The 12,059-nt window shown below is 34.4% G+C and overlaps 2 protein-coding genes across 2 annotated transcripts; one reads left to right on the plus strand and one right to left on the minus strand.

Moving 5' to 3' along the window:
- Positions 1–7,197: 7,197 nt before the first annotated feature.
- LOC138933791 (developmentally-regulated GTP-binding protein 2) lies at positions 7,198–9,307 on the minus strand. Its single transcript, XM_070296804.1, has 5 exons — positions 8,980–9,307; positions 8,490–8,797; positions 7,978–8,408; positions 7,660–7,861; positions 7,198–7,532 (listed from the first exon to the last, which is right to left on the minus strand). Exons 1-5 carry the CDS (start codon positions 9,041–9,043, stop codon positions 7,446–7,448), a joined length of 1,092 nt encoding a protein of 363 aa, XP_070152905.1. The 5' UTR covers positions 9,044–9,307; the 3' UTR covers positions 7,198–7,445.
- A 334-nt stretch (positions 9,308–9,641) lies between these two features.
- Eif3l (eukaryotic translation initiation factor 3 subunit L) lies at positions 9,642–12,036 on the plus strand. The gene is made up of 3 exons (XM_070296803.1): positions 9,642–9,784; positions 9,929–11,389; positions 11,815–12,036. Exons 1-3 carry the CDS (start codon positions 9,764–9,766, stop codon positions 11,947–11,949), a joined length of 1,617 nt encoding a protein of 538 aa, XP_070152904.1. The 5' UTR covers positions 9,642–9,763; the 3' UTR covers positions 11,950–12,036.
- Positions 12,037–12,059: the final 23 nt, after the last annotated feature.

Here is a 12,059-nt window from a genome sequence, read left to right on the forward strand (position 1 = left end):
TAAACTAATTGCAAAATAACATTTTACACGAGGTTTTTTACTCGACAAGACTTTTAAAAACGCACTGGACACTTATCGTATTTAACTTGAAAAAAAAAAAAAAAAAAAAAAAATTATTAAAAGGCGCGAGAGAGTTACTTCTATCAACATGTATATTAGATGCAATAATGTTCGCGTGAATTTTTCTCGTGAACTCCCGTTATTGCGATCGACGAATTATTCACGAATGCCTCTCACGTAAGATGATCTCAAGCAATGTCATTGTACCGTAAGAATATCCTTGATTATGTATGTGAATGATTTTCATTGACCTTACATTCAAAATTTCAAACTTGTCGCTGGAGATTTTCTCCACTCGTCGAGAATAATCAATTTTCCTTCACTAAAATTCTGACAGTTGTTGACGAGGATATAAATGAGTGTTAATAAAGAGTTAAATCCAAATTTTAGAAATTTGTTCAGTCTGTATTTATCCGAGCAATTTGAATTTGAATTTGAACTTTTCAAACCTTAATGGAATAAAATTAAACAGAATTAATATTATTAATTAACGATAAATAATATTAAAATCCTATATATTCTATCTATTATTATTTTTTTTTTATCGAAAAGTATATACAGTCAAGTTTTTTTGTCCTTCGCGAACAATTTTTCCGTTACCTTTCGTTCAAAAGGTAAAAGTCTGGAACTATACTTAGGTTGTGCCTTCGCATTAACTTCGTACGATCTCGCGATCCAAGAAGCAACGGCATCGGTACCCGGAAGTAACGAATCGCGACAAATCAGAAGGAAGAAAAGACTCGAAGAACGATGACAAAAATTCACACAGCGAGTCCTTTGGATGCGAGTACATCACACGGAGCTACCCCACTGTACTTGGCGTCGCACATATTGTAGTCAATCGCACTCAACCCCTCGGAAAGAGATCGTCCCTTTTATTCAATCGGACGGCGCGGGAGGGAAGGGATTGAACGAAGAGGGAGAGGAGGAGAGGGAAGGCAAACCGGAGTCGGTCAAGGTCGTTCGGTAAATCCGGTTACCGGAACAGATTTCCGGTATGAAGACTCCTGACGGGGATGGTGGACACTTTGTTTTCCACTTTGCTGCGTATCTTTTGGAGACTCACCTCTCTCTCTCTCTCTCTCTCTCTGTCTCTCTACTCTCCTTTTCTATGTCCTCTCGAAGTAGAGGATCGACGATCGACGATGATACGCGTATATATAACGTCCCGGTTTCTTTCACCCGGATCGATCCACCGAACGGCTCGGTGAGAGTGTTGAAACAGACGAGGCGGTCTCCACGCGATCCTTTTATACCGACCCGCACCTCCACCTCCTTTCGTATTCTTTCGTCGTCCTCCTTCTCGTCGTCATCTTCCTGCATGCTCTACCTGCATGTTCATTCGCGCCATACTCCGTCTACCTACCTACCTACCTACCTATCTATCTACCTTTCATTCTCCACGTGGCCCGATCGCGCGTTTTCTCCCTTTCTTGAGACACGCGTGCGCGTCCATTGTACACATTTTCCACTCGTCAACATTATTAAGAGACAATTTCTCATATGGATTATTTCCGCGATTATTTCATTACAGAGATACAACATATAGATTTATTTTTCAGAAATAAATAAATAAATCAGAAAGAAAGAAATTTACAAAAATACAATATTATAGATTTATTTCTCTAACTTGTAGAAATATGTCGTATTTCTATAATGTCCATTTTTCAACTCGATTCCATTATTTTCGATGAACACTTTTACCTCTCTTTATTCGTACACACATGCGCGTGTTTATTCACAATTGACATCACGTTAAACAATACTAATAATGTCTCGAATCAAGTTGTGCAAACTATTATCTGTTGAGATAAACAAAAGAGATATTCATAAGAATATTCTAACATTTCGAAAATTTTGCGATATTTTTTTAAGAATTTTACAATCTTTAAACTTATATTAACAGACTGTTAAATCTGTTCATTTTTCAAGTTATTTACAGGCTTCTTCACTTCGAACATTATTCAAAGTAAGATTCTACGATGGCTAAATCGCTCGAAAGCAAGAAGAAGCATTGCAAGAAGGAGCATTGGCCTATCAGCGGATCTGAGATTAATCAAACGCGCGTGAAAAGAGATCATTGTCACTCTCGCTCCTTCTGGCGAAACGTTCAATATCTCGTTTGATGATGCTGTTCGTGTACTACTTTCGCGATAAATAATGTATTATCCGGATCGGCGTTCTACCGGGATGGCTTGTATGATCTCGAGGCAGCTAATTAGCACTGATTACCTCGCGTGTGAATGATCGGCGCTGCGCGTAATGCGAATGATAAAAAAATATTAAATAATTATGTCGCGTAATTAAACTCTATTGTATCGTGTGTCGTGTGGATCTATTGAGAATGCTTTCTTGCGACAGGCCCTCGATGTTTTCTGGATAATCCAAAAGTATGAGACCAGTAGTACTAGCTCTAGTAGTTTATATTTCAAAGAAAAAACAGGCGTATGCCCATTTTCTAATCGCTTGTTTCTATAAAATAGTATAACTGCTAGATGCTATTCTCTATTGCTATATATCCCTAGTGCTATTTTAAATTTTAAGAAAATCCGATGAGAGAGATCAAGTTCTTCGAATGTCAAAAAATCCGAAATTTCCCTCAATAATACTCCATAAGTTAATCGATAATTTTTGCGACTCTCTAATTATTGATTATTGTGTGTAAAGCATTAATACTACTACTAAAAACTAAACTTACGCGATCGTCCATCGCGATTACTATTATTACCGTTATCACTAGTACTGCTATTGGATAACACTCAGGATAATGATCTTACAATCGATGAATTTATTCTGTCAAGTATATGGACCGAGCATATGGAGCAGAGAGCGAGAGTGGGCTTCTAGTGTTTCTCTTGCCTCATTCGCAGCTGAAATCTTAAAAGTTTACACAAGTTTGTACAATTCAAATATTTTTTAAAAATCTCAGAATATAAATTTTATATGTATAATATAAAAAAGAAATATTAAGAAAAAAAATGGTGTTTTTTTTCTTTTCTTTTTTTTTTAAGATGTAAATTGCGTTTAGGAGTGTTCTGATGAAGATCTTAATTACGGATATTAAATGATCAAAGTTTATTAAAAATTAAAATTGTGTTATAATACAAGATAATATGCATATATAATTAAAATATTGAAAAGATAGCGTGTATGAATTCTGAATTAGACATTTAATTCTAACATAATTAAATTTGATAAAATGTCCAATTGTCTGTACATTTCTTGCAATATTTGCTGCAATTCTTTAGAATTTTTGTAAAAAAATTTCTTTAATTTATTCTTTAGCGAATAAATTTTTATTAAAAAAATATTCGATCTATGACGTCATATTAAAATCTATTTTTTTTTTTTTTTTTTGTTAATTGCTAGATGATAATACAATTTTAGGTGTACTATCAAAATTTAATATTTCTAATGTTAAGGGTTAAAACAAGAATCGCAGAACATTTGCCTCTCAAGAACGAGGAGCGAAAGCAACGTGTTCGATCATCAGCCGATCGTCTAACTGTAAATACCGGGTGACTTCCTACTCCCGATCATATACCGCGCCAGCATCCGTCTTGTCTAATGCCCGAAGCGGCGATACTGAATTTTTGTACGATATATCCCCGTTTTCTCGAACGATTTCACGCTTTTGAAACTACTCGTGATAATTTTCATAAATTCGATACACGGATCTTTCTCACGTGGTATGTTATATTATCGCGTTACATGTTTAGTTTGATGATTAGGTGAGTTTCAATAATACAGAATTACGACGATACCAGGAGCTACAGGAATTTTTGAAAGTTTCTGCGAGAAATGAGACGGAAAGTTAAGAGGAAGGAGATAGACAGGTGGAAGAAAAAGTGGCACTGTGTGTGTCCTAGAAGGTATAGACAATCCATAGATAAAGAATTGTACCGATTGGGACAAATTCGTTGCATTGAGAGCCGATTAAGACATGCGTTTTGCAGACACATTGCGTTTCTTTTTGTTACTAAGTTTATTTTTTATTTCACGCATAAAAAATTTTTATTAATAATAAAAGAAATGTATAAAAGCTATTAAATCTATTTCTTTATTTTATTTTTCGTTCGTATCAAATATTTTTTTTTTACCTTTCGAAAATATTTATTAATAAGATACTCAAGAAAAATTATTCTTTTGTTTAACGCGGTCTTCGTTAATATAGAATGATTTTACTGTTATTACGATAGACGACGCGGATCTATAAGTCATTAGACGATGGTAAAACGCTTTTATACTCCAGTGACATGCATCAACGGGACAAACAATAACGGAGTCCGATTAACTCGGAGATTAATCGTGACAGTATCGCACATCGATTAGTTACAATTGCATCGCGGATCAATTCTAGGATTCTTTCATTGCAATTACAGTAGGTACAATTATCTCTTAACTATTTATACATCACTCATTCCTAGTTTCTTAAGATAATCTAAACTATCTTAAGAAACAATCGTTTAATGCGCTCAGAAATTAAAATTAATCAGATCCTAATGTTTATTCGAAAGCTCTTCTTTTATAAAAATTTATATTTTAACGAGATTGGTATATACATACATATGTATTTATTTATAAAATAAAGACATATCTGTCATGAAAAACCGATATCGGAAACAAAAACTCTCTAATAAATAATTGGCCTAAAAATATAACGGTGCCCGTTCGAAATTTAAGAGGAGATAAAGATTGTGCTGAGAAAGATCCGGCTTTCTCGTTCTTTGCATCCAATTAATTTGCATCACCTATTTCAATACTATTCAAACTTCATAATAAAAACGAGCCTTATAAAGATTTATCTGACAAAATAGCTTCAGTGTTTGATACAAAGTATCCGGAAATATTAAATTAATTTTTCTTTTTAACATATGGCACATCTTTAAACGTAATTAACATGGATTTCTTGAAGATTCTGGTCAGCCTTCAAAATATTTTGAGGGAAATGTAAGAAACGAATGTAACGTTGGAAATTAAAAGAAATTGACGAACAAAATTTTGAAGCTGTAAATTACAATCTTCGAAATTAATTTAGAGCGAATTTTAGTGCAAATAGAAAAAAATAAAATAAAACCGAAGTATTGAAAGACTGTAGTCTCCTGTAGAAGAAATCCATCATTGAAAAATGATTATTATAAAAAAAAAAAAAAAATCCAATGGTCGTAAAAATTTTGCCAAGGGAAAATCGACGATAAGACTCGCGATATTTTGTCAAAAATTTTTTCCAAGGCGAAAGCACACGTATCCGTAATCTCTCATATCGAGGAATTTGTCATTGAGAAATATTTCCCAGATGTAAAGAGTAGCAGCTCAACAGCTCGGTAAGCAAGATCCGGTGCAAATCTCGCTCACTTAATCGCTCGCTCGTGGATCACCGAGCTCTTGGACTCACCGACTCTCCATTCTGGCTGGAATATGGGATTTGGTGTCACAACGAGGCGAAGAGAAGTAGTCCGCGGCTACATGAATTAGTAATCAGGATATGTGTGTCTCGCGCGAGTGTGTAAGTTTGTGTATGGCGAACGCATTTTCGTATACGCACGCCCATGAGAAGAAAAAGGAGAGATCGGGAGAAGCGAAACGCGCGATAAGAGAGAACGAAAAGAGAAAGAGAGAGAGAAAAAAGAAACGTTCTATAATCGAAGAAAGACAAAGTAATGATGCGTAACAATGCGCCGAGATTCGTACGCGCATTCTTCGCGGTGTCGTTGCGCTCTGCAAGTTACTCTCATTCATTATTCATTGAATTGCGTCCGAGGATTAGGAGAATCGCACACTTTTCGAATGTTTATTGTGTCCTCAAAGTCTCTAAATTAGAAAAATCGGCCGATCATTTTTCGCGATCTAGACTGTTATGCAAGATATAATGTGATCATTATACACACAAATGGACATAATATATATATATATATATATATATATATATATATAATGAATTTTATATATAGAGAGAGATTTTTTCCTCCTTACGTGTTTATAAATTGTACAGCGATATGCATTTTGTATTATTAATGTAGTAATGTAGTTTATTAGATATTTTTCAAAATTATAAAATATATTTCACAGAGTATTATCGATTCTTTTATAATTATCGCTATACATATAACTCTTTTCCATTTTGCGCTTTATCATCGGTGTTTCATCAAATAATAAAAAGAAAACAAAATTAGTTAATGTATTTTCTAAAACAGAGAATATAACATTAACCTAGGATTATTTTTTTAGAAAGTACATTAATCTATTCGATATCGCAATATATGTAAAATAAAGACATTCTCGTTACGTAATATGCATTGAACACTAAATAGGAATTATTTTCAAGTACTAAAAATAATGATTTTATATGTATTCGCAGGTAAAAATGGATTGACCGCTTTCGCTCTTAATTACATTTTGGCACACACACACACATGTTCAGTCATTTTTATTATTACACAATAATACACACAGGCATTTTATTACGTATATACATATATCGAGTATCGGACGCAACGTTTTCGCTGTTACACTACATTTTGTACAGACACATTGCACGCACACAGTCATTTTTATTATTATACAATATTATATATATATATATATATATATATATATATATATATATATATAAACGGGCATTTTATTACGTATATATATATATATGCATATATATCAAGTATCGGATACAATCAAATGCAATGTAATTTTTCCAGATCAAATATCAAATTAGCTGTTTTGCGACGTTGCCAATTCCTGCATCTCACTAATAATTTCTGTTATTCTTTTAATATATATATATATATATATATATAATTTTCTACAAATAATTATAAAATACAAATTGTGTGTCTATGTGAAATATTACGCATCTTTCTTTCTAAAAAAAAGTCAGTGACGTTTCGTTTATCTTTATGAATATTTTGAATAAAAGATTTAACTATCTAATCTATCTTTTTTCATACAAATCATGAAAATATCACATTTACATTTTTAATGTTAAATTAATTATAAGTATTTAATTTTGAATGAATCTTCTGCAAAAGTCTCTTTCTATATTTTAATCTATAATTTGTTATTTTATTTATAATTTTTATTTCTTTCTATCCAGAAAATGTCTTTTTTTTTCTATAATTTTATATATAATAAATTTATATTTTTTCTTTCTTTTATAATTAAATAATATAAGTTGGTTTTGTTTTTGCAAATTTTATTGGAACAATATGTAGAGAAGACCATAAGCTTCTTGAAATATATAATCTATATAAACGTACATTCATCCTAAGATTGTACCATCAAATTTTACAATTTGTTGATAGTAGTAATTTGCTTATGGTTTATGTATATTGTATATGATTGCTTTATCGACATTTCTTCATCAATAATTTTACAAGTTCCGTCAAAATTTATTTTTTCATTATTTGTACGACATCTTCATCATGCATCACATGCTGCGATCCTACTCGCTGGGGTGAATATTTGGTACTTGTACCCTAAAAGAAATATAATTCATATATAGAACAAGTATCTATAAAAATTGCCTATATTCTCAAAAGTATCGAGATGTAATAAATATATATCAATGTATATGTGCATAATTTTAAATATGCAGTAACTTACCCACACAAGGGCGTATTTAAATTGTTGAGCAAGTGTGCGATGGATTGCATGACACACATGTTCCACTGTTACACCTTTTCTCAATATTAGACCATCCTCAAAGTCAGGTGGTTGGCCAGGCTTTTTTGTGTATACTCTTATCAAAGACAGATATTCCCATAATATTTCCAGCAGAAAATCTAGATTCAACTTCATATTACAACTATAGAAAAAGGAATTATAATTAGATATAAAAAACTTGCGAGAAAAGCACAAAGATTTGTATATGTGGGAATGTGAGGATGGGTTTGTGAAAAATGTCAAAATATATCTTATTACCTAACTACAACACTATTAGGTTGCCTGGCGATTCGATCGACTTCCTCTATTGATATTTGATCTATTTTATTATATACATAAAGGCAAGGCAAGTAGACTCGGTTCGCATTGATGACATCTATCAATTCATCCGCGCTGCAATCCTCGCGAAACAACACCTCAGCATTGAAGATTTTATACTCGTGAAGAATCATTTGGACTAGTTTTTCATCTATTTTTGTCAGAGGACATGTTGAGTTGAATGCTAATCCGCCGCCTTTTTTCACCTTGAAATATATATTCGGTTTCTTCTTATTGAGTCTTATCCCAACTGATTCCAATTCTTTTTCTAAGAGTTGTCGTTGAACGTCCTGTTTGGTCGCGTCCAACATCATAAGAACTAAATCAGCTGTTCTAGCAACAGCTATAACTTGTCTACCTCGGCCTTTTCCCTAGGATAACGCAAAGAATCATTCGACAATGCGAAAGCAATGATTGCAGACAGTAATTTCCAACTGTATAATTTTTTTTACCTGTGCTGCTCCTTCGATTATACCAGGCAGATCCAGCAATTGTATATTGGCCCCTTTGTATTCGATAACACCAGGAATACATGTCAGGGTAGTAAATTCGTAGGACGCAGCCTCTGACTGGGTGGCAGTTAAGGTACTGAGTAAGGTGGATTTGCCAACTGACGGAAAACCGATCAGCGCGACTCTAGCATCTCCTGACTTCAGTACATCAAAACCTTCGCCCTTTTCGGACTTTTTCGACGGTTCCAACAGCTGGGATCTATACTTGGCAAGTTTCGCTTTTAGCAAACCCAAGTGGTATTCAGTAGCTGCAATTAAATTTTATAAATATATGTATTCGTCTCGAATATATATTTGCGGATATTCTCCGTTTTTTTTTTTTTTTAATTTTTATTTAAGTAATATATTAAAGTTACAATATCGGGCAGTAATATAGGATAGGTACATACGTGTAGATTAAGACATGTCGCAATACCGATGAGACGCTTACCTTTGTTTTTCTGCGTTCGTGCGATTTCCTTCTCAATTTCCGAGATCTTTTCCAATATTCCCATCGCGATACGAGATAAAGTGTTACATTTAGAAAGGAATCAAAATGTCAAACAACTTTACCCAGCGTGTGTGCGATGCGATCACTTTGATTCTTAATTATGAAAACCTGTTTCGAATAAGTTACGAACCATTAAGATACAAATTTTTACCAAGGGGTACATAAAGACAATCTTGATCGTGTTTCGATGGAGCACTGAGACAGGAGAAACGAGACACGAGACTTCCATCAACGACGATCGTAGTGCTTTTGCTCCAGTTCTTCACTAGATCAAGACCATGAAGAATGAAGACTAACAATGAGAACGTCAACTCGCGTACGAAAGAGATTCTTTCGTACATAGTGCGATTGGACGCTCGTATCGATAGGTGGTGCTTAAGGTAACTAACTCGATTGGCCAATTAGAGATTCCTGTGTTTAAGTGCCAATAGGTAATTTGTCCAATTAAATACTATCTTTCGCGTATAGGGAATATTTATTTCGTGATCTGGAAAATGTTCCCACTCGATGGCATTAATTGTAAGCAGATAGGAATTTTAAGTGATGCCAATTGATAGCGATTTTTCGATCTCGTCGAGTTGATGCTCATGTTCCTAGTCAGAATCTCAGAATCATTTTCTTATGATTCTTGGCGAAACCGACTTGTATCTTGTGTGTTTGTGCTGCACCTCTCGGGGAAAAGAGAGGTTACGTCTTTTCCAAGTCACCGTTTTAACGCAACAAGATGTACGACGACTACAACGAGGTATCGAAATATATTATTGCATAATATAATCGTTATAGAAAGCTTAGTGTGAAGCTTAGTAGTGCTTTAACATAACTCTATATATATTTACATGATCTTTTTGTTTCAAAAGTTGTTTTTTAATACACACACTCTCTTTCACAGTATGATGCCTACGACGATTACGGGCCGCCGGACGTGCATGATCAGTATGATCGACCGAGTTATCGGCAAGTACCCGAGGTGGTACGCAATTTTCTCATTTTCTTACGCAATTGCATCAACGAAGGCATGATCTTCGAGATACAGAATTTGTATGAGAACTCGTTCCCAAAAATCTCGGAACAGCTGTTTGACAAATCACCGTGGCCGGACGCATCGACGATCGCTCATATCGTCGACAATGATCCAGTTTTCCTTACTCTGTACAAGGAGCTTTATTACCGTCACATTTACGCGCGCATGCAGGGTCCTACACTGGAACAGCGTCTCAACTCCTTTTATAATTACTGCGATCTCTTCAACTATATTCTGCATCCGGACACTCCGGTGCAATTGGAACTGCCCGACCAGTGGCTATGGGAGCTCATCGATGAGTTTGTCTATCAGTTTCAATCGTTTGCTCAATATCGCGCCAATCTATCCAATAAGACGCCGGACGAGATCGAGAATCTGAATGCGCACAACAAGATCTGGGATGTATTGTGCGTATTAAATGTCCTGCACTATCTGGTCGACAAATCGAAGATCAAGAGCCAGCTGGAAGTGTACGCGAGCGGTGGTGATCCAGATTCCGTGGCCGGCGCATTTGGCAGACATTCTCTGTACAAGATGCTTGGCTACTTCTCCCTCGTTGGTCTCCTAAGATTGCATTCTTTGCTAGGAGATTATTATCAAGCCATCAAAGTCTTGGAGAATGTGGAGCTTTACAAGAAGAGTGCGTACTCCCATGTACCTGGCTGTCAGATCTCGACGGCGTATTATGTAGGCTTCGCGTACATGATGATGCGTCGATATGCGGACGCGATTAGAACATTCTCCGGTATCCTACTATACATCCAACGTACAAAGCAGCTGTTTGCAACGCGGAGCTATCAAAATGATCAGATCAATAAACAAACCGAGCAAATGTACCATTTACTCGCCATCTGTCTAGTCTTACATCCACAGTGCATAGATGAAGGCTTGCAGCAGGCTCTACGGGATAAAAATTATCACGAAAAGATGTATAAGATGCAGTACGGTGATCTCACAGAGTTTGAGAACTGTTTCGTTTTCGCGTGTCCTAAATTTCTGTCTTTAACACCACCGAATCCGGATAATCCTAACGAAGATTACGTTCGTGAGGCCATCAAGCATCAAACCCAAGTCTTTATGGACGAAGTGGTGCAGCAGAAAATGTTGCCGACCATCCGTTCATACTTGAAACTTTACACGACATTACCACTGAGCAAACTAGCCACATTCATGGGCAACAATACTAGGTCTGATATAGAGGGTTGGGACTTGGACAAAGAAGTCAATGCTTTAACAATTCATTTATTATGCTTCAAGCATAAAATGAAGAATATTGTTTGGACAAAAGGTACATCGGGATTAGACGGAAAATTTCAATCTGGATCTGAGGTGATTATTCTTATATTATGCCATTTATATATTGCATTAAAATTACAACACACACACACACATATACATATATTGATATTGTAATTTTAATCGCCAGCATTGTATCAAAAGTAATTTATATATTTGCTCTCCTTCATATGTATATATCTAATGCTTTTTTCAACAATACAGATCTTATTATTAATTTCTTTAAAGAAAAATGATACATTTTTTCCTAATTTATATTTTTAAGTACAAGTATAATTTCGTAAATTTGATATCATTTTTTTTCTTTATCTAAGGCATTACAAAATATAAGTTAATCTGCATTTCTGCTGTTTAAATTTCTGGAGGATATACATATTAATCTATAAACTAACATGCTTAATAAATACTTAGAATATATTACTATGAATGTTTTATGGTAAGAAAATTTTTTTTTTCAGCTGGATTTCTATATTGATCATGATATGATTCACATCGCTGATACAAAGGTAGCACACCGTTATGGAGACTTTTTCATTCGCAAAATACTAAAATTTGAAGAATTAAATCGTAAGCTGCATCATATAAAGATTTAACTTGTATAATATTATACAATCATTATAAACATTTTCACAATATACGTTTGAAAAAGAGGGGAAATACAGAGAATTAAGAAAATAAATATTTATTCTTCTATTCGAACATT

The sequence above is a fragment of the Polyergus mexicanus genome, unplaced genomic scaffold (assembly GCF_030449975.1).
Source record: "Polyergus mexicanus isolate NDT 795.1 unplaced genomic scaffold, iyPolMexi1.0 SCAF_5, whole genome shotgun sequence".
NCBI classification, from domain to species: Eukaryota; Metazoa; Arthropoda; class Insecta; order Hymenoptera; family Formicidae; genus Polyergus; species Polyergus mexicanus.

What these genes read in the sequence shown, in the direction of transcription:
- LOC138933791 (XM_070296804.1), bottom strand. Translation starts at nt 9,043, where the DNA reads ATGGGAATATTGGAAAAGATCTCGGAAATTGAGAAGGAAATCGCACGA. An exon ending in ACGAACGCAGAAAAACAAAG is followed by an intron (nt 8,798 to 8,979) that starts GTAAGCGTCTCA and finishes ATTTAATTGCAG; the next exon opens with CTACTGAATACCACTTGGGT. An exon ending in TAATCGAAGGAGCAGCACAG is followed by an intron (nt 8,409 to 8,489) that starts GTAAAAAAAATT and finishes GCGTTATCCTAG; the next exon opens with GGAAAAGGCCGAGGTAGACA.
- Eif3l (XM_070296803.1), top strand. Translation starts at nt 9,764, where the DNA reads ATGTACGACGACTACAACGAG. An exon ending in TGTACGACGACTACAACGAG is followed by an intron (nt 9,785 to 9,928) that starts GTATCGAAATAT and finishes TCTCTTTCACAG; the next exon opens with TATGATGCCTACGACGATTA. An exon ending in AATTTCAATCTGGATCTGAG is followed by an intron (nt 11,390 to 11,814) that starts GTGATTATTCTT and finishes TTTTTTTTTCAG; the next exon opens with CTGGATTTCTATATTGATCA.